We start from the raw sequence: 23,450 nt of genomic DNA on the forward strand, positions 1-23,450 counted from the left end.
CAATGGTTAGCAGGGGGCCTCAGTAGCACAGTGGTTAGCACAGTTGCTTCACAGCTCCAGGGTCTCAAGTTCAATTCCTGACTTGGGTCACTGTCTGTGCGGAATCTGTCTGCATGTTCTACCTGTGTCTGCGTAGGTTTCCTCTGGGTGCTCCGGTTTCCTCTCACAGTTCAAAGATGTGCAGGTTAGGTGGATCGGCCATGCTAAATTGCCCTTGTGTCCAAAAAGGTTAGGTGGGGTTACTGGGTTACGGGGATAGGGTGGAGGTGTAGACTTAGGTAGGATGCTCTTTCCAAGTGCCGGTGCAGACCCGATGGGCCGAATGGCCTCCATCTGCACTGCAAATTCTATGATTCTATTAACCAGCTTGTTCCGGCATCCACCTTCTTCCGTAGCCTTCAGAGGCGGCAGGCCCTACTCAATCATGTACCCCCCACACCACCACCCCCACAAGGGGAAATTGTACATGCAAGGCCACTTGCAGGAAAACGAGGGTCTATCATGTGGGGTGATTTCCCAACTCAAGCTTCTCACTTCATATGGCTAATGTCTGGCCCCATAAGCCTGGAAAACGTGCATTAAAACAAAGCAAGGGTCCATACCTGCTTCCAAATACTTCTCTACTCGGTATGCTGAGGGTGGAATATTGCCCAACATCATAGACAGTGCAGTTCTCTTCGTCAAATGAAAGGGAAATGTTGGTGAGATCAGCTGACAGGGAAGCAAGTTTGTCCAGCAAGTCTACTTCATCTATAAAATGAAGAAATCAAGACACACATTCTAGTATTCAGGCAATGTGATTCAATTACATTCTTATTAAGTGTTTTGAACAAGTGCATTGCTTTTATCTTTACTTTGCAACATTCTGGGAATGTGCAGGGTACATTATGGATGCAAGTACTTCCTTACAGGAAATACAGAGAATTGATTCTGTTTCAAATGTAATTCAAGGCAGTGAAATGGAAGATGAGCTATTAACTTCATCATAATTTTTAAGAAATTACCAACAAATCAATTTGAAAACATATGTGAACTTCTGTGATGTTACACTATATATTGGCATTATGCAGTGTACATTGATATTCAATGTGCAGCACCCATAAAACATGCTGCATAAATAATGTCCTTATTTAGAACATGAAGGAAAAAATGAACAGACATTCCCAATCTTATTCCATCTTTCGAGGTATATTGCCGACGAGACTTATTCCTAATAACATTATAACGTTTTTCTAAATGAAACTGTACTAATCAGAGGAAAGCAAGTATTTTAGATCATGTTTTGCTTATTGTGAAATGTTTATTTCTTCATGGCAACACCTTGGCCAATCAGAGTTGTCGGGCCAACTAATTAGCGCCCTTTCGTCCTGCGGTGCAAATTGTTGTGATTGTTTGAAATGTAGCATTCTGTGTTTGCCCTGATGAAATGAAAATCGCTTATTGTCACAAGTAGGCTTCAAATGAAGTTACTGTGAAAAGCCCCTAGTCATCACATTCCGGCGCCTGTTCGGGGAGGCTGTTACGGGAATTGAACCATGCTGCTGGCCTGCCTTGGTCTGCTTTCAAAGCCAGCAATTTAGCCCTGTGCTAAACAGCCCCTGATGAGTGCAAGTCAAAAAGCTTTGGCTACCTGTCTCTCTTTTCAGTAATATTAAAGGGTTATTTCATTAACTGCTTTAAAAAACATCAATTCGAAAACAGTGGAACACAAATAGCCTGAGAAAAGTTGCAGGGAACTGGGAACATGTCAGCACTTACAGCTGCTGTTCAATAACTGTCAAGTTCACTGAACTGAGTCTCGTTCTGTGGGGAGTGCTGTGGCAGCTACTGCCACCTGTCCTAAATTATGAGTGAATTATAGCACATCAAAAAGTTATCCTAGCAGCTAAACAAATAAAGCCCAGTATCCTCCATCCCGCAAGTGTAGCTAGGAAAAATATTTTCAGACCCTGAAATCTCAGCAGGTGGAAGGATCACTTCCTCAGGGTAGACAAATGTTAGTTCTTACCAGAAAAAAAGCTAACTTTTCATTTTTGATTATGTGGAAAGTCAAGTCAGTCGAGAATAGATCTATATTAATTACAAGTAAATGAAGTCTTCTCTTCACCCTCAGCTTTATCTCCTAATATTCGAATATGAGCTTCAAAAACAGTGAATGAAATTGATTATTTGATTCAATGGGTTAATTGTGAAACCTAGCAGATCTTTATGGGGGTGGGGGAAAAGGTAAGGATTTTCAGCCAATATTCGCCGCACGCGAAAATGGTGACGCTGGCAGACAGATCTGCAAGAACGAGCATCTCGTCAGCGAGATCTCATTCTCGGATGTTCCTCGCCCCCTTATCGGTGATGCAATGAGTTTCCCCAGTGGGAACCACCTTTTAATACATGTAAATAAGTTTCAATGTATTTAAACTTATGTTCCACCCCGGGTATGGAATTCCCCCCTCGCCGATGTGATGTCATGTCGGCGAGGTTTACAACAGCTTCAGCAAAACACGAAGCTGCCGAGGGGAGCCCGTCGGGGGCGCAAAGGTAAGTATAGCCCCTGGGAGGGGGGGGAAGAGGAAAATAAATATTTTTATTATTCATATCCATAATGGGTGTAAAAATCACCCGCATCTGGGTAAGCAAGACAGGTTACACAACTGACTGGCCTGAATGGATACAAGGTTTAATACCATGAGAAATATTTTATTGACTGAAGGTCTAATGATCAGATACCAAGGAGATTCATTGGGACACCTGTATATCTGGTACATTGTGTAAAATTGCAGTCTTTAGTTGGCAAGTTTCATCAGACACAGTAGGGGCACATATTTATAAAAGTAAAGTCGCCATCGTCCCAGGTGATCACAGGCTGCTTTCCCCTTTGAGGGGGAATGCTGAGTGTTAGTGATTTAACCTGAGGATCGCCACACCTCTGACGAGGGACAAGGTTGAGAAGGTAACATCAGCCGGTACGGGAATTGAACCTGCGCTGTTGGCCTCAATATGCAACACGAACCAGCTGTCCAGCCAACTGAGCTAAAAGGACTGCATCAAATTACCACCCCTGATTGTCGAGCACAAGTGTGAAAGATTTCATGTCGTCCTCTTCTGCCACCCGTGCAGTACCCTATTAAATTATCCGCCCTTTTTTAATAGGGAATTGGAAAAGCTGTTCCTACCCTTCGTAACTAAACATTAGGAGGGGTGGACACAGGCTTCAATGATGCCATGGAAAATGGCAAAACTTGATACCCTAGTTCACACTGCCACCTCCAGACATAATATTGTCCAGCAGTTCAGGATATGACAGGGACACAATGGAGAATTATAACCTAATTCCCCCAGTGGAAAGCTGATTCTACACTCTGGCCCACATTATTGTACGTTAGCTTCAAAATCAGTGTTGTTTAAGATCTGGCCAGTTTCCTGATGGGTGGGCTAAGTTACAATTACAGTTAAAAAAGCATAAAATACTTCAATATGTCTTTCGTAAAGTTATTCCACGTAATCAAGAAACTATTACCCTGGTGAAAGGTCACGGATGGAAATCTTAACTCTGTTTCTCTCACCACAGATCTTGGCTGACCTGCTGAGCATTTTCTGTTTTTATTTACGATTCCAACATCGGTAATATTTTGCTCGTGGCTTAACTATTACTCATGTTGTTCAGCAGAAGGAAATCAATTTTCCCATTTCAACCTTCAATACGTCACGATGATGTGACTGGTGCATGAGTGATATCAATCTGCCCTTTCTTTAGCTGAGCAAATATATATTTAACAGGACTTAAACAGGTAAATGGCTGCTACAGGTCACCTGATGTCTGGTATTGCAAGTTGACCAGCTTCTGCGAAGCTACAATGTGAATTACAATTCAGACATGCCATAATATCCTTCTCTGGAATTTCATGCCTGATGATGTCAGGAACTACTGCAAAGAGATTTGCTGAAAATGGCACAGTTGTCCATTTGTAAGGCTACCTCTTAAGTGGAGATAAAAAGTCTATTGGGGCAATAGCTACATGAAAAGGTGGTTTTCCTATCTCATTGAGATGGTAATAGATAGTCAGGTAGAATGACTGCAAGTCTAATCCCCCTGGTCAGGAAACAAAAGCTACACTCTGTTCAGATATCAGCTGAACAAATATCTTCTGAAATCATTATGGGGAGGCAGAGATAATATGACTTTTCCTCGGATGGTGATGTCTAGCACGAGGGAACATAGCTTTAAATTGAGGGGAGATAGATATAGGACAGATGTCAGAGGTAGGTTCTTTACTCAGAGAGTAGTAAGGGCATGAAATGCCCTGCCTGCAACAGTAGTGGACTCGCCAATACTAAGGGCATTCAAATGGTCATTTGATAGACATATGGACGATAAGGGAATAGTGTAGATGGGCTTTAGAGTGGTTTCACAGGTCGGCGCAACATCGAGGGCCAAAGGGCCTGTACTGCGCTGTAATGTTCTATGTATTACTATATTACCGAATGGCCTCTTTTTGTGCTGCATGTTCCTTCAACATTCTATGGCTCTTAAGTTCCTTCAACATTACTGTAAAATCTCTCTATCAAAATAAAGTTTAAAAAATGGGATTAAGAATCTAACAGGAGCTTCCTATATCTTGCTTGTGCCTAATTAATACTGCAGGTATGAATGCAGAATAAACCAAAAACCTGCAAGTACGATAACCATGGCCTGGATTTTTTATTGACAAAAATGGTGAAGCTAGCAGCATTCACCATTGTGCTGGAGTAAGCCATATTGCAACTTCCAGAGTGCGTACATACCAGCTGAATTCTCAGTCCAAGTTATCCTGCTGCTCCACAGGGTTCTATTTATATTGTGTATAATTACCCCAAACAATGAGGGAGCAAAAAAGATAGGCTTAAAAGAGAGAGAGATCAGAGGCAGAAAGAAATGTGATTTTAGAAAAAATTTCAACACTAAAATTCTTCTGAAGGAATGAGCTTCCACACTTGTAAATATATACATCCTGGTTTGGATTCCATAGCAGAAATTCTTCTGGTGGCAGGATTCTCTGGTCCAGCTGGCAGCTACCCCCCCCCCCCCCCCCACCCCACCCCCCTCCCCTGCCCCACAGGTTTCCCAGTGGCATGGGGTAGCTACAATGGGAAATCCCATTGACAGCAGTGGGAAGACAGAACCCCGCTTCCTGCTGCTGAGAAACACACGGCTGGGGGCCTGGAGAATCCAGCATAATGAGTCAGTGAGGATTCTTCCATTGGTTGTGTGGACATGATCATACAGATGTCCCATGACAGCAAGACACCACTCAAATGCCTGCAAAAAGTCTCTGGGCAGCGGCAAATAGAAGTGAATAGCAAACATTGTTCATTCGCTGTTTAATGTAGAAATTGGGCCAGCATGAAATAAATGTAACAGTGGCATTGTTTTCTAGTAAGCTTACCACTGGATCACTTACAAGCTACAACTGAAAGACCCAAATCTCTGGAGCTAGAGGACATAAATGGCCTGTGAGCTTCACAGTTTTAAGATTCCAACACAGAAACACTCTTTCAATACTCCAAAACATCACCTCATCTAACTTCAGGAACTCTCAACTCCCCAGCCAGCCTTTGCTCTAAGCCCCTGTTATCCTGTCTTTGAATAAAAAAAGATCAAATTTGGTTGGTCCACCTGACCGTGTTTCCCATAAAACAACCTTGAAATTGCACAGGTACATAATGGATCTACTGAAGCGCTTTGGCTCATTTTCAGGATAAAAATTAGATCTGGAAAAGAGAGGATTTTCCGGTAACCCCCCCCCCCCCCCCCCCCCCCCCCCAGGGAGGGGAGCCCACCTGGGGGTGCTTCCTTTTCGCCTAGCCAGATCTAGCTTCAGGTGTTTGGTGGTCCGGCTGGCTCAGGATTGGGCCGGATTTTGTAAGCTAAACTATACTAGTCTGGTGAATAAGGTCAAACCAACCTGCAAAGGTGGGATAGCCCTCCTCTGTCCTTGGTGGGCATGGTCCAGTCAATTGAGATGAACATTCTTAATTTTGAGTCATTAAATGGTTTCAAGAAGGAGATAAATATATTTCTGATAAAAATAAATGGGTTAAAGGGATATGGGGAACAGGTGGGGGGTGGATTTGAGACCAGGAAGAGACCAGCCATAATCGGATTGAATGGCGGAGTAGGCTCGAAGAGCTGAATTGCCTACTTCTGCTCCTAATTCCTATGTTCCTATCCTTCCACGATTATTTGTTCCTTTTTCGGTGTCTTCCAGTTTTCTCTCTAAGCCCTTCTTTGGGAAGGTTGAGAAGGTGAAATCATCCTTCATATGGACAGGAAGACTCTGAGGATTCGTAGGATCGTCCTTCAAAGACACAGACAGTTGGTGGGGGCTGAGGCGGGGGAGGGGATGGCTACTGGCATTGCATAACTTGCTGTTTTCTTATAGAGCAGCTAATACGGAGAATGTGTTAGGTTGGTGTGGCGATCCGGGGTTCACATGGGTGCAGATAGAGGCGAGGTCGTGGAGGGAATCTGGTTCTGGGAGCACTGCTAATGGCTTTGCTCCTGTTCTCGCTCTTCAAGTCCAATGGTTGTTTCTACTCTAAAAATACGACGACAATTTAGACAACATTATAAAGTTGGGTCAGTGTCGAAGCTGTCCCCCTCCTGTGATAGCTATTTGTCCGAGACGGTGAGATTGGATGCCACGTGTGGCGTGTGGTGAGGGAACAGGGTGGAGGGATGGGGGTGACCTGTTTCCAGAGGGGCAGTTTGCCAGTCTAGAGGAATTGATGGTGCAATTTGGGCTCTTGGGCTCATTCAGAAATCTCTAGGTTTGGAATTTTATACGACGGACCTTCCCGACATTCACCTTGGAACCGCTAGAATGTCTGATGGGGAAGGGCCTTTTGCTTGCGGGGTCGAAGGTGGGTAGCACATCCAGCACTTAAGGGCGGATTGTGGCAGAAGATTTGGTTTCAGTGGAAGGAGTAGGTGGGAGAAAGAAATGGGTCCATAAGTGATGATGAGGTGTGTAGTGAGGCCCTTCGCAGGGTGACCGCCACATCTTCATGTGCAAGGCTGGGTTTGATCCAGCTTAAAGTGGTGCACCTGATCTATTCCAGAATGAGTTGTTTCTTCTTGGAAGTGGATGACAGGTGCGAGCACTGTTCCGGGGGTCCGCCCAGCACGCACACATGTTATGGACTTGTCCGAAGCTTGTGAATTTTTAGTTCTCCTTCTTTAGCACCATAATAATAATCTTTATTGTCACAAGTAGGCTAACATTAACACTGCAATGAAGTTACTGTGAAAAGCCCCATGTCGACGATTGTTAATATTGAACTGGAGCCCTGTACCCCTGCCATATTTTGAGTGTTGGAATCGCCAGGGCTGCAGATGGGTGCGGAATATTCTTGCCTTCACATTGTTGATTGCCCGGAGGCAGGTTCTGCTGGGGTGGAGGTCTGCATCTCCACCCAGGGCCTCAGTATGGTTGGGAGACTTGATGGAGCTTTTGTACCTAGAAAAGGTCAACTACACCGTGAGGGGTTCGGTAGAGGGATGCTACCAGAGGTGGCAACCTTTCATAGTTTATTTTAAGGAACTGTTCATCGTCAGTTGTTTAGTGGGGGGGGGGGGGGTGATAATGTTACTTTTAATGTATTTTTTCTGTAAATTGTATTTGGTTTGTATAGATCTGTTTATTTTGTAATTTATAAAATGAAACACTCAAATAAAAACCATTTAAAAAAAAGTAATTGCACAAGCAACATTAAATTCTGGTAAATCAGGGACCACTTATAAGCCACAGAAACAAATTCTGAAAGCATCCTGTATAATGACAATCAGTTGATTAATCACCAGAATATTGCACTCCCATCTCACCCCTGCACACAGCCTGCCCACCATATCTGCTCGCTTCTCTGACTGTCCCGCCATAGGGGCCAAACAGTTTAAGAGGAACTCGTGACTCACACTTGCGCATATCAACTTTTGAGTGAGTTTTTGGACATAATTTTTCGACATGAATCTAAAATGGATAAATCAGTTGCCTCATGCAAAGGAAAACGCCATGGCATTATTGTTTTTTTGTTGGGCTTGTTCATTCATCACTTCAGTTTGAATTCCTGTAGATATTTAGTTGCATTTGTATTAATTCATTCAAATTTCAGCTTTGGACATTTCTGTATTATCAAAGTTCAATGACTCACTCTTTCATTTCCCCTTTTTTCCTCTCACTTTAGCTCCATTCATGTTTTCCTCCCTTACGGTGGCCGTTTCTCATGATGAAAGGTTGATAAAGCAATCAAAATCATGACCTCTGCCAATGTTTTTGCACCTGATGTCATCGGTTATATCGGAGAGCAGCTCAGATCAGTTATCCCATGCCCTCACTTGAGGCATGTCTTACCTTCTAACAATATCTTCACCTTGTCATCCCGGGTGTGATGAGAAAATATGGGAAATATCCGGTACAAACCCATCAAAGACACCATATGCATATTAGTATGTTGCACCAATCATTGGCCCACTTGGTTCCTTGTTGATATTTCCTTTTCCTTGATCACTATGTCCTTTCACTCATTTCTTGCGCTCTAATTGGTTTTCCACAGAAAATCTAATAGAAGTCTCTGGAATTCGAGATTCTTATTTACTTAGTTCAGCAAAATGATTAAAGTCTTCAAACCACAATCCCAGCACAATATTCGGCTGGGATCTTCAACCTCTTTCCAAAACAAATATTGCTTAACCCTTGATCTAAGCTTTCTGAAAATAACAGGTATACCATTGAAATGGAGAAACTTAAACATTTATTTATGAAATCCTTGTTAATGCCAAAATTGGGGTTTCATTAAGGCGAAGCACAAAACCTGCAAAAGTATTCGAAAAATACATTTCCAACTATTACATGTCGGGCCTGTTTTTAGGTTAGAGGATTTGGGAGGGTGGTGGATGTTATTTGACTCATAGGTAGGCATCACATTCAATTAGCAACCTTGCCGGGGTACTGATTTCACCCCCCCCCCCAAAGAAAAACCTTTCATTGTGTTCGATAATCATGGATCAGGAAAAGAGAAGACAAAACGCAAGTGTCATCTTGTGTTTGATTGAGTTACTGTTTGTGCAAAAGATCTAAGAGATGAGGGGCGGGATTCTCCGCAATCGGCGCGATGTCCGCCGACCAGCGCCAAAAACGGCGCTAATCAGTGCGGCATCGCGCCGCCCCAAAGGTGCGGAATTCTCCGCATCTTGAGGGGCCGAGCCCTCACCTTGAGGGGCTAGGCCCGCGCCGGACTGATTTCCGCCCCGCCAGCTGGCGGGAAAGGCCTTTGGTGCCCCGCCAGCTGTCGCGGAAATGACTTTGCCGTGCGGCGCATGCGCGGGAGCATCAGAAGCCACTCACGGCATCCCCGCGCATGCGCAGTGGAGGGGGTCTCTTCCGCCTCCGCCATAGTGGAGACCATGGCGAAGGCGGAAGGAAAAGAGTGCCCCCACGGCACAGGCCCGCTCGCGGATCGGTGGGCCCCGATCGCGGGCCAGGCCACCGTGGGGGCACCCCCCCGGTGCCAGATCGCCCCGCGCCCCCCCCAGGACCCCGGAGCCCGCCCACGCCGCCTTGTCCCACCGGTAAGATAGGTGGTTTGATTCTCGCCGGCGGGACAGGAATTCCAGCGGCGGGACTTCGGCCCATCACGGACCGGAGAAGCGCCAGGGGTTGGGCCGCCAACCGGCGCGGCGCGATTCCCACCCCCACCGAATATACGGTGCCGGAGAATTCGGCAATATGCGGGGGCGGGGTTCACGCCAGCTCCCGGCGATTCTCCGACCCGGCAGGGGGTCAGAGAATCCCGCCCATGATTCCTGGCTTAACTTTTGATATGATCCACATGAACAAATTGCAAGGAATGTCATGGGTTTTTCATCTTCCCAGATGCGTTGGAATTCATTTAATATGGTCAACAGAAGTATCCAGAATGGCCATGATGTACTTTTCCCAAGCCAATTAACGTCCAGCTCAAAACATCTCCAACCTTTTCCCAGTAATAGAAAATATACTCATTATCTTTGGGACCCAAAGATTTATTAATTACAGAAAAGGGACATTATTGGACCTATAATTAGTGTTGGATGTTGGTGGGCAATTAGGTCACCTACCTGCTCTGGAGCCAAAGTGATCTAACGTGCTGAGATTTTCATCTGCGCTCTCAAATAAGCAGCAATTAGGCACCAATCATACCTGTAAGGGTCCTTTTTAAACACATGTATCTTGGATCCTGATGACACCATTAGGAGCTGGCTGCAATGTTTACTATGTAGCCTAAGTGACAAGCAGCAGATTTTCCACCAGATCAACCAGTGAGGAGTGACCCAAAATGGTTTCAATTATTGATTCATTTTCTCCTCTAAGACCAGAAGGAGCAAGAACGTAGCTTTCCTCTTCCGAGATCTTTCTCGATTACCTCCCCACTGCGAAGACCACATGAGAAACCCCAGATGCCAATCCTGCCATTCAGCTCGTCTGGGCTTTTCCAATTATTGCAGTTCCCCACCAACTTCGTGCCCAGGGTATAAATGGGATTTTAAAAAAATCTGATTGCTGCTATATTTTGCTGGAGAGAATGAGAATTGAACTTGCACCAACATCAATTGCATTGCTCTTCCTTGCATATATAAACCATGCGGTTCCAATCCTACCATTTCAGCACAATTATAAATCTCACATTGATTCAGAAATATTTGTGACGAACGCGAACCTTCAGGGTTGACTGGATGTGACAGGACAGTTCATTCGAAAAGAAGCTTTCCAAGAGAACCATTTTTAAAAAAAATATTTTTATTTCATCTTTTTTGATAAATACATAACACAGAAAATAAAGAAAAACCAACAGCGTCCACACCCCCGCCACCACCTTCCCTATCAGCTGACAGTGACCAGCTGTTTAAAGTGCAAAATAAACAGCTGCCATCTTCTGCAGAACCCCTTGATGGCACTCCTCATGGCGTATTGCACTTTCACGAGGTGTGAAAACACCATGAGATCCCCCAGCCACACTGAGGCACTGGGTGGAGAAGCTGACAGAATCCGCCTGCAAGTAATCAGCGAGGCCAAGGCCAAGGCATCCGCCCGCGATCCTGTCTACAGCTCCGGCAGGTCTGACACCCCGAATATGGCCCCTAAGGGACCGGGCTTCAAATCAATTTGTAGAATCGCCAACATGATGCTGAAAAAGGAGGACCAAAACATCGCCAGCTCAGGATATGACCAAACCATATGTACATGGTTGGCCGGGCCCCTCTCAACACTCACACCTGTCCTCCACTCCTGTAAAGAGTCGACTCATCCGCGACCTCTTGTCCCGCCAGTAAGGTAGGTGATTTAATTTACGCCGGCGGGACAGGCAATTTATCGGCGGGACTTCGGCCCATCCGGGCCAGAGAATCGAGTGGGGGGGCCCGCCAACTGGCGCGGCGCGATTCCTGCCCCAGCCGAATATCCAGTGCCGGAGAATTCGGCAACCGGCGGGAGCGGGATTCACGCCAGCCCCCGGCGATTCTCTGACCCAGCGGGGGGTCAGAGAATGTCGCCCCATGTTCTGGACAAAGCCAAATGAAATGCACGTTTGAAATATAAAAACACATTTTATAAATGCAAGTGCAATTGTCAATCAAATGTCAAATCCCCAAAACAGTGACCTGTCAAACCTCCTTTCAAAGGCTGGCACACATTGCCTGGGATTTTCTTGAAAGGGGTTATGTCCCAACCTGGGACCAAAGATGCCATTCTGGTCTGAACCCAGTTACATGTCTGGTCCTTGGCTACAGCAGGCACACCTTACACCCCAGGTCACTTGCGGAAAGAATTGAGAGCAGATCATCGATGGGGCATGATGCTCGCTTCCCCAAAATTGTATCCTCGAACCGCCCCCCCACCCCCCCCACCCCCCCCGAGCTAGAGCCTTAATAATTGATTTCAAACTGCTGTGTTACAATATTTATCAGCTTTCATTAAAATGGTGAAGCACAGTGAAATCTACCAGCATTTTCTGATCAGTTGTACAAACACAGATATATTCCAGACCACACAGCGGGCGATAAGCAACAGGAAATTAGCCCAGCTGCTTAAACACCACAACCTTAAATAAACTAAAATGAACCTGAAAAGTCTTATACATACCCTCTTAAAAATATAATCAATATTAACACACACTCATTAAAGATAAAACAATGGCCTTCAAACAATAAGCTTAAAACAGGGTACAAATAAATTGAGACCTTCTACCTTTTTAAATTATACAGTTCATATCTGTAAATTCAGTAACAGTGAGTTGAAATCACTGTAATATTAGTGAGAGATGTGTTTAAATTGAATTTTTGACCATGGTGACAACCCGCTTAAAACAAAGGGAGTCCAGGCCTTAATTAAAATCTGTGGGAAAGGAATTCCAATCATTTGTTCATTACTACTGCACTGAGTCAGTTTGCAGGAAAGATAGCCAAACTTAATTCTAGAATTCATAAGCGGCACAAATAGTTTGAATTCAGAAGACAAGTTGTCATCTGGAAGACTTGATGTGGCGTGTTCTGGAGTGGCGGAGGGCAGCTTGCCAGTGGCGGGAACTTTGGGTCACGAGGTTTCCCATTGTACACACTCCTCCCCACTGGGAAACCTGGGGAGGGGGTGTTGCTCTTTTTAACCTTAGTCTACTTGCTCTGATTACGTCACCTTTGCTCACGAGTCACCGGGTATCTTTATGATACCGCCACGTGGTTCAAGTTCAGGTTATGATTAATAATACAGCACACCGCTTAGTAAGGATTAAAACAACGGTCATTTATTATATACAACAAGCAATATTAATACCCTAATACTTACTTTCTATATAATAAACCTATCACTACTGGCCAATACTTAACTTAGGAAGAGCCCACCAGGTCAGGGAAACGAATGGCTTGTCCAATCAGATCTGGCCCGCGGGATTCAAAAGGCTGCTACAGGTCGGTGGCTAGGTGTCTCTACCGGATAGCGATCGCTGGATTCAAACTTACTGTTGCCGGTTGCTGTTCTTGCGAAGGTCTCGAGCAGGCGAAGAGGAGAGAGAGAGATATCTGAACTTGGCACCTCACTTTTATAGGGCCCAGGGGCTTCCCACCTCCCAGGGCGGCCCTTGACCCTGAGTCCCAAGTGATTGGATTTGTTCCCAATCCCTGGGGTCGATGCATCCAATGGTGAGGCGATTCCTCGATCGGGGGGTGGTCGTTCACCTGTCTTTGTTTCGGCCATTGCAGGCGCCGACAGGTCTGGCCCGGTATTCAATTGCTAATATGTTGCAATTATTCCTGGGGATAGCCGATTTAACTGCAGATGTCTGGATAGATGGGCTGCAAACAGTCCTGAATGTAACTGCAAATACCTGGGTTGATGGGCTGTTGATAGCCCTGAGTATCGATCTGGGCTAACTTCCCCAGAGTCGAATATGCAATACTGTCTGCAGCTGCCTGCTTGTGTCTTGTTAGCTGCTTTTCCCAGCAGTCTTTCGGGTTAGCCATTTCAAACTGGGTTTTTTGCCAGATTAATCGGAACGCAGCCATTTTACGTGGCTACAGGGGTGAACATAATGTCCCACCAGCGTGAATGGGCAGAAAATCCTGCCCCTTGTCTAATACCAGGCTGTAACTGGAGGCAGCTTTGAAGAGGGCCAACTCATGAACTTGATTCTGCTAGCTGCTGAAAGCTCTCTGCTTTGCCACGTGCAGTGATTTGTCCTGTTGCTTTCTGGACTCCTTGCAATTTTTGTCAGTGAAGTACATGTTTTACTCATTATCAGCTGGTGATATTGAACATTTCTAGCCTTGTTCTTCGCTATACAAGCAGTCCTCGGACTTACGGCACAATTGATTCCTGAAAATTGCATTTTAAGTCGAAGCATCGTAAGTGGGAACCAATTTTCCCATAGGAACAATGTTATAAATGGAAGATTGGTTGCTGGAAAGGCCGTAAATCACTCATGGGGCACCCGGCAGTGTTAAATGCTCTCAAGTTTTGCAGTGAAGTCGCTGAGGCAACAGTTGAAGCCTGCACACCTTAGCATAAGTTCCTCAGTTAGTCTGGGGGAAAGCATGAAGCCATCGATCACTGTCAATTGCCTGTTAAACCTTGAACCTCTGCGAGTCCGAGCACATATTAAATACAACATAAGCTTATAAATGCATTAAAATCATGACAATTATACCCAAAAAATGAACAGAATAAAACACTTGTTCGTGATCCAATGAAGACAGTTCAACCTGAACAGTGGTACAGGTGGGCAGCGCAGAACGTAAGTGCGCACATATAAACATGCTGGCGTGTCAAAACTGATGCTGTAAAGTCGGACTGTGGAGCCAATTTACCAATGCTGTAAATGCAATTCATCATAACTCGAGCGTCGTAAAGTCAAGGACCTGTCGTATGAGGAACATTTGAGGACTCTGGGTCTGTACACCTTGTAGTTTAGAAGGATGAAAGGGGATCTTATTGAAACGTACAAGATACTGCGAGGCCTGGATAGAGTGGACGTGTAGAGGATGTTTCTACATGTAGGAAAAACTAGAACCAGAAGACACCATCTCAGATTAAAGGGACGATCCTTTAAATCAGAGATGATGAATTTCTTCAAGCAGAGGGTGGTGAATCTGTGGAACTCTTTGACACAGAAGGCTGTGGAGGCCAATTCACTGAGTGTCTTTAAGACAGAGATAGATAGGTTCTTGATTAATCAGGGGTTATGGGAAGAAGGCAGTATAATGGGGATGAGAAAATATCAGCCATGATTGAATTGCAGAGCAGACTCGATGGGACAAGTGGCCTAATTTTGCTCCTGTGTCTTATGGTCTAACTGTCTCTATCAAATATTGTATGCGTATAAAAAGAATTATCAGTTGTTATGATACACGTAGAAATTGATAACTTTAAAACAAAATTTAATTGCTCGTTAATAGCTGATAGGGTGACATGATTTCACATTTTAAGACTTTATTATAACAAAAGACCATTGACTAAACATTATCATTGTAGGCAACTTATACTTTAAGCTATAGAACAAAATTTTCCCCTTTTTACTTGTGGAACAGCTGAGACAACGCATTCCACAGGGATTTATAGTTGTATTGCGAAACATTAAAATTATTGAATAGTTTTAAGTGGGGTTAATTTAAAGTTTTTGGGCTGGATTCTCCGCCGTTGGGATGCTCCATTTTGCCGGCAGCCCAGGGGTTTCCCGACGGCGTGGAGCTACCCCACAATGGAAAACCCCATTGACCAGCCAGCGAAACGGAGCATCCCGCCGGCGTGCTGAACCAGAAATCTGCGGCAGCGCGATGGAGAATCCAGCCCCCTGTGCCTGGAAGGATAAAACCAGTAGTTAGATATATGCTGGACAAAGGTGTTTGTATCTATAAGGGTTCATTTCAATTCCAACTATATTTCTATTGTGCTTAGAGAGAGTAACCGCTTGAAGAATAAATAGAAATGGCAGTGCTTGCCTAGCAACTGGGTGTCTTTTAAGGTAGGAATACTTTTAAATTTTAGTATCTTGTGAAATCTGTTTGCAGTTGGAGACAGGGTACTGGGGAGTGAACATCTAACAACTCTGCCAAAATAACAACTGCACAGGACAAGAGAGCTACAAAGAGGCAGGCTTCCCAAGGAACCAGAAAGAGTCCATGTAGCCAGGGAATTGGGTCATAAAGAATGTCTGAAGAAGACTGGAATTAAGAGCATCGAGACCAAGGGATTGTTCAGGAGAATACAAGGGGAAAATTGAACAAAGTTTTCTACATTACAAAGACAATTTCAGTGACCCGATCTAAAGTGGGACAGCAGACTTCAGAGGTAAATCAAAAGTTTGATGTCACCTTAATAGATTCTGGGAATTGATAGTGAAAGCAATTGTGAACTGTTTGTATAACAGTCAAAACAACAGCACTGCTGCCACACGGCACCGAGGTCCCAGGTTCGATCCCGGCTGTGGGTCACTGTCTGTGTGGAGTTTACACATTCTCCCCGTGTTTACGTGGGTTTCACTCTCACAACCCAGAGATCTGCAGGCTAGGTGGATTGGCCACACTAAATTACCCCTTAATTGGAAAGAAAAATAATTGGGCACTAGAACAAAGAACAAAGAAAAGTACAGCACAGGAACAGGCCCTTCGGACCTCCAAGCCCGTACCGACCATGCTGCCCGACTAAACTACAATCTTCTACACTTCCTGGGTCCGTATCCCTCTATTCCCATCCTATTCATGTATTTGTCAAGATGCCCCTTAAATGTCACTATCGTCCCTGCTTCCACCACCTCCTCCGGGAGCGAGTTCCAGGCACCCACTACACTCTGTGTAAAAAACTTGCCTCGTACATCTACTCTAAACCTTGTCCCTCTCACCTTAAACCTATGCCCCCTAGTAATTGACCCCTCTACCCTGGGTAAAAGCCTCTGACTATCCACTCTGTCTATGCCCCTCATAATTTTGTAGACCTCTATCAGGTCGCCCCTCAACCTCCGTCGTTCCAGTGAGAACAAACCGAGTTTATTCAACCGCTCCTCATAGCTAATGCCCTCCATACCAGGCAACATTCTGGTAAATCTCTTCTGCACCCTCTCTAAAGACTTCACATCCTTCTGGTAGTGTGGCGACCAGAATTGAACACAATACTCCAAGTGTGTCCTAACTAAGGTTCTATACAGCTGCAACATGACTTGCCAATTCTTATACTCAATTCCCCGGCCAATGAAGGCAAGCATGCCATATGCCTTTATTTTAAAAAAATAACAGTCAAGACAAAGAAATCCAAAAAGGGAAGGAGTAAAACCTGGATATTGGATTCATTGTTAAAAGCGGAGCAGACGCGTTGGTTCAAAGAGGCATTTGGAAAACCTGGACTGGATTTCAAAATGCAAACCACTATTGGAAAGCATTATTGCGAAAGAAGATTTTAAAGTGTATTTTTTGGGAGTTGAGTTTGAAAAATCTCGTGGGACAATCATCTAGGGGAATTCGGAGGAGAAATCCACAGTCACTTGAGGTTCAGAAAGGAGAATGTAAGTGACCAAAGTCCAAAGTTAAGCAGGTTAGGTTGATCGGCCATGCTAAATTGCCCCTTAGTGTCTAAACGATTAGGGGATAGGGTGGAGGTGTGGGCTTAAGTAGGCTGTTCTTTCCAAGGGCCAGTGCACTCGATGGGTCAAATGGCCTACATCTGCACTGTAAATTCTAGGATTCTATGACCACAGCTATCTTGCATATTTGAAGGGGAATTGTGCTACTGAGACCAGTATAGATTAAGATATATTTTGTACTCCATGTTAATCTTAAAATCTGTGTGTATTTGTTAAGCTAAGGGGGGGGGAGCAATGGAGTTTTATATCACAATCCAATCTTTTCATGTTTAATCATTTTTGTTCTTGTTGTTAAAACTAATTAGCGACCCTGTGACTTTGTTCCTCCACGTTTTACTGTAGAAAGTAAAAGTTATGGAGCGGGATTCTCCGCCCCGCCGTGTCACATTTCTGCCCCGACTGGCCGGCGGGACTCTCCGTTAGGCCGACCAATCAATGGGGTTTCCCATTATGGGGCAGCCGGCATAACGGAGAATCACCCCGGCGGAGAATCCCGGTCATAGTCTTTTAAGCTCGACTTCCATTCTGGAATCTTCCCGTCCAGTTATAATATCAACTGGGATCGCAACAAAGCTTGGCAGTGTGAATTATAAAGGCCCTGTATCCAGGTAGAAATGATGATAAGCTATTCTTTAGACCGCAACTTTATTCTAGCTAGGAATCAAATGGGCAGTTTAACACACAATTGTTTATGCAATATTTTCAACACCTTCCTTTGACTTTGTAGCTAAGCAGTCTGACAAGTGCAAACACAGCTGTTCCTGCCCTTGCCTCCAAATATGAACTTACACCTTCTTTCCAACAAATAATCTCCCTTTAATCATTAATAGCCACATCACTCAGGCCTGTTGTCAGGCAGACCTGAGAACTGGTCAAGACAACCTCCTTCATTTTACCCTGAATTAAACTCAGTCCCAAAACATAAAACCTGATATTTATAACACAGTAGACTAATTACTTGGATACATACAGATCATCTGTCTAATGGGAATTTAGTTAACTTCATGTACGTAACTTGTTTCATTAAATTCAAGGTGTTGCATGAAGGATTCTTTCATTAAAAATGAATCGAACCTGTGGCATGGTGGCACAGTGGTTAGCACTGCTGCCTCACAGTGCCAGAGTCCCGGGTTCCATTCTGGCCTTGGGTGATTGTCTGTGTGGAGTTTACATGTTCTCCATCATGACTGCGTGGGTTTCCTCCAGGTGCTCCAGTTTCCTCCCACTGTAAAAGATGGGCAGGTTAGGTGGGTTGGCCATGCTAAATTGCCCTTATTGTCCAAAGAAGTACAAGTAATGTGGATTGGCTATGATCAGTGTGTTTGGTTATGGGAATAGGGCAGGGGAGTGGGCCTAGGTAGAGTGTTCTTTTTGAGTGTCAGTGCAGACCCAATGGGCTGAATGGCCACCTTCTGCACTGTAGGGATTCTATGGATTCCATGAGAAATCTTGATTGGCAGCTAAACATTGAGCACAAAGTATTTGTTGGCCTCAAGAGTTTATACGCTAGGCATTTGACCTATTGTGTTCTTCATTCCATGTTGCAGAAGAATTCATTTATGTGACATTGTCAAAGTGCTTGTAGATCTTGTACAAACAAAGTCTGAATTTAATGCTATTTACATTGCTGCTATAATCATCTGTCTTAAGGGCAGCTTAGTTTACCAAAGCATTTCAATGAACCAAAGAGAAGTTGAAAACTAGTTGCTTCGGCAGTTCACAGCTTTCAACAAGTTAACTCTGGTATCAAAATATGGAACAAAGATGGGGATTATGCGTAATAGTCACGTATCTGAAGTCAAATGGTCTTTTTGTTCTTTGGTAGTTTGGGAGGAAATTAAAGACTATGCCTCTTATGCCTACTGAAATCAAATCTTTCTCCTTCTAAAATCCAATTAACATGAAGTTTCAGCTGGTTAGATGGATACTGATTGCAAAGTTGACTATTAAAAACGATATGGGAACAATAGTTTTCTTTGTAGCAGAACGTTTTTTTAAATAAATTTAGAATACCCAATTATTTTTATCCAATTAAGGGGCAATTTAGCGTGGTCAATCCACCTAACCTACACATCTTTGGGTTGTGGGGGTGAAACCCATGGAGACATGGGGAGAATGTGCAAACTCCACACAGTGACCCAGGGCCAGGATTCGAACCCGGGTCCTCAGCGCCGCAGTCCCACTGCTAACCACTGCGCCACATGCCTCCCTTTATAGCAGAACCTTTGGGAGATTCCATCACTCTTATTTGTGGTGCTCCTATTTGAATGGACGACACGGGACAGTCATGTGGCTGGCAGGGTCAACATGAGACCTTGGTCATTTTAACTCATCCACCTCATTAAAATAAGCTTCAGCGAGTGCTGCAATAATAATCTTTATTATTGTCACAGGTAGGCTTACATTAACACTGCAGAGAAGTTACTGTGAACATTCCCTTGCCGCCACACTCGGGTGCCTCTTCGGGTATATAGAGGGAGAATTCAGAGTGTCCAATTCACCTAACAATCACGTCTTTCGGGACTTGTGGGAGGAACCGGATCACCCGCAGGAAACCCACACTGACAGTGACTCAAGCGGGAAATGAACTTGGGAAGCAACAGTGCTACCACTATGCTACCAACCTACCCCAGTAAAGTTAAGTCTGGAGTCAAGGGAGTTTATGAAAGTGCCGATCGAGATTCTGGAGGAGTCCTCCAGTTAAGGTTAAGGAATCACACCAAGGTGTTCCTTAAAATCTTAGTTTAGACAGGCAGCATGGCCGGCGCAGGCTTGGAGGGCCGAAGGGCCTGTTCCTGTACTTTTCTTTGTTCTTTAAGATTAAATGAGGAAAGGAAGAAGGAGATTTCAGCGAAGGTTACAACAATGTGGTAGGTGACGTGGACATGGTAGACAATAAGGATTTCGGAGCAGTGATCGGAAGGGTGGCACAAGAAGATGTTGACAGAAAAAAGGATTGAGAGATTTGTGTGAGAATCAGCCTGCACATAAATGTAGAATGATTTCCACACATTTCAAATGATTTATATGTTGGAATGAGCCCAGTGAAAAGCAAGATTCAACTGTCTATGAAGCAAAGTATCCAAGACCTAGACCTACTTCCAGCTAAAATAGGGCTCAGTGCAGTTAACGCTCCATGGACAAAAAATTGAAAATACAGTCTCATTGTATTCTTGTTATGAGTTTTGGGTTTAGATAAATAGAAGTTGGTAATTACTGTACAAAAATAGGATCAAAGGTATGGTTAGTACCCAATCTTATTTTCATCTCCATTCCTAAAGCCAGTCTTCAGTGTGCCAGCAAATGATAGGTAATACAGGTCAGGAAATAATCATCCCCGGCACTATTTTTCTCTCCCTACAGATGCTGCCAGACTTGCTGAGATTTTTCAGCATTTTCTCTTTCGTTTCAGATTCCAGCATCCGCAGTAATTTGCTTTTATCCTGAATTGATTTCTTTGTAATGCATTCCAGTACGTTTGCCCAGTGTGGAAGGATTATCTTAGACTGTTGTTATCCATAAAATCCCTACAATGCAGAAAGTGGGCATTCGGTCCATCAAATCCAAAAGAGCATCCTACCCAGGCCCACTCCCCCATCCTCTCTCCGTAACCCCACCGAGCTGGCACATCTTTGGGCACTGAAAGGCAATTTTAGCATGGCCAATCCACCTAACCTGCACATCTTTGGATAGTGGGAGGAAACATACGCTGACATGAGGAGAATGTGCAAATTACACACAGTCCCACCCAAGGCCGGAATTGAACCTGGATCCCTGGCGGTGTGAGACAGCAGTGCTAACCACTGTGCCACTATGCTGCTGAGAGAACATCCACCTTCACCATTGCCAACTTTGAATGAACTGTTCAACTCCTACCTCGTTCATTTTTGATTATGAGGACAAAAGGTCCTGAGATCACACTCAAGTCATGGCCATAAACAATTATATGGCCATGTAAACAATCATCCTGTCTTTTTGGAACATAACGCTTTTAACTTTTGAAGTTCTAGCCCAAGAGCGTGCTCTGGCATAATTGATCTGAATACCTCAGCAGAATGAATGTCATTTTAAATCTAATTTAAAGCTATAAAAAAAAAAACTTGGTTATATGTTTAGACTTTGCATTTAAAACAACATTCCAGTCATACTGTGCAATGAATCAAATTCCAGGACAAGGGAAAGGATTGGAAAAAGCCAGTCAGGTCATCTAGTTTGTACTGAAAGATCTGCTCTGACCAGTTCTCTTTTTAAAAAAATCGATTCTACCACATATCTGCTTCCGCTCTCTGGAATTAGATATAGATGTAGTAGTTCTCTCTTCCATGCTCCACTGAAGTCAACTTTAATTGCACTAGATGGCAGCCTACTCCATAGCTTGTTGAATAAACATGAAGGAACTTGTGTTTCAAAGTTAAGGTTAGCTAGTTTTATTTTATAATCAGATGATCTAACTTTCTTATCCTAATCTTAGCAAAAAGCACTCTTTACGCTCATAGAAACCCTACGGAGCAGAAGGAGGTCATTCAGCCCATCGAGTCTGCACTGGTCCTCCGAAAGAGCACCCTACGTAGGTCCACTCCCCACCTATCCAAGCAACCCAATTTGTACATCCCTGGACACTAAGGGGCAATTTATCATGGCCAATCCACCTCTGGAGGAAACCAGAGCGCCCGGAGGAAACCCACACAGGCACCCGAGGGCGGAATTGAACCCGGGCCCCAGGTGCTGTGGGGCAGCAGTGCTAACCACTGTGCTACCGCGCCGATCCTTGCAGATTCAGCATCTTTACTTATTTAAAATCTTCTATGAGGGCCTGAGAGGGTTGATAAATTGAATGGCCAGCACGTGGTTCACAGTAACATCAACAGCGCATTTTCCGCAGAGCTAGACCTGCCTCCTCGCCTGCCCCACACTTGATGCAGAACGATGCCCCTCATATCATATAACCAATTGTCTCGCTCTAATAGAAAGAGGTGCCTATGATTCCCTCGTGGACTATGGCTAATTAGTTACTTATTTATGATGGATTGGTTCAAAACATGGAACTGAGATTCCCCACACTATTCTGATCAAAACACATTCAGCATTTGCTAAATTTATCTGACACGTTTGAAGTTTGGAGAATCGGAACATTTTTCTAATTCAAACCAGCTTACTGGGCGTTATGGGGCTGTCAACTAATGTATCATGACATATTTGCAATTCTGCAGGTGTTGCGAACCTTTTAACACTGTTACCAGCTGTTGCCAAGGGGCAGGTCTCCAGATACGGAAGTGAAGCTTGAAGCAAAGTTTCCATGTGTTTTTCCTTTACAAACATTAAACTTCAACATGTGCTTGTAAGGTGTATAAACCGTCGCAGGATGTCCCTAACCCACTTATATTTTACACTCTAGAAATCTGATGGAAACAATGTCTATCATAAAACCGAGCATCTGTGCCATGTTACATACATGCAATCATTTGTTTTGAAGGCAAGTTTCCACAGTACGTTTGATCTATTCGGAATGGTTTTGGCTAGGTTTCAACCATTCCTGCACCACAGACAGAAGCTAATGTCTACAGTCCCACTAACCCCATTCTGGCCATCATCTCAGGTTGAAGCTATGAAAATTTCGAGAAAGGGGCAAACCCATTAAACTCATCCAGTTCAACGGCATCATTTTTCTCAGACAGGAGAGTGTCGGATGATATGTGGTACAGCAGGCAAAAATGGAAAACTGGCCAAAGCAAGAGCTGAATGACCCTCGCTCGGATCATTCACAACCTCAGCACACAGGTTGACCCCAAGCTAAACTTCTGACCCCATTATCCATTCCAGCACAGACTGCCTGCTGCCACTTCCTCAGCCTTTCTGCTACCAAAACTTCCACCACCAAAGTTGGTTAGTCCAATATTCACCAGGTTGGCCTTACATCATTCACCCTCTAAACTAGAGGCCATCCAAAGCTCAGATCATTATATCCTGTCCTGCACCAGTTCTCAATTGCCTGCCATCCTTACCTTTGCTGAGCTACATTGGTTGCCAGTTCATCCAATACATTGCAAACTTAAAATTTACATCCCATCAACTACCCATGTAAGGAACTGTCCCTGTGAACCCGAACAGGCGCCGGAATGTGGCAACTAGGGGATTGTCACAGTAATTATTAGTTAATGTACATTAATAATCGCTTATTGTCACAAGTAGGCTTCAATGAAGTTGCTGCGAAAAGCCCCTAGTCGTCACATTCCGGCGCCTGTTCAGGGAGGCCGGTAAGGGAATTGAACCCAGCGCTGCTGGCCTTGTTCTGCATTACAAGCCTGCTGATTAGCCCCCTG

General features: G+C 44.3%; 1 protein-coding gene across 3 annotated transcripts in view; it reads right to left on the bottom strand.

The window, feature by feature from the left end:
* Positions 1-23,450, bottom strand: part of LOC140399099 (uncharacterized) — a 484,003-nt gene that overhangs the window by 335,721 nt on the left and 124,832 nt on the right. For all 3 annotated transcript variants that reach the window (XM_072488263.1, XM_072488261.1, XM_072488260.1), the window contains exon 2: positions 603-750. In XM_072488263.1, the coding sequence (XP_072344364.1) occupies positions 603-750 (148 nt within the window). The remainder of the gene's footprint in view (positions 1-602; positions 751-23,450) is intronic.

Source organism: Scyliorhinus torazame, chromosome 22, assembly GCF_047496885.1.
Source record: "Scyliorhinus torazame isolate Kashiwa2021f chromosome 22, sScyTor2.1, whole genome shotgun sequence".
NCBI classification, from domain to species: domain Eukaryota; kingdom Metazoa; phylum Chordata; class Chondrichthyes; order Carcharhiniformes; family Scyliorhinidae; genus Scyliorhinus; species Scyliorhinus torazame.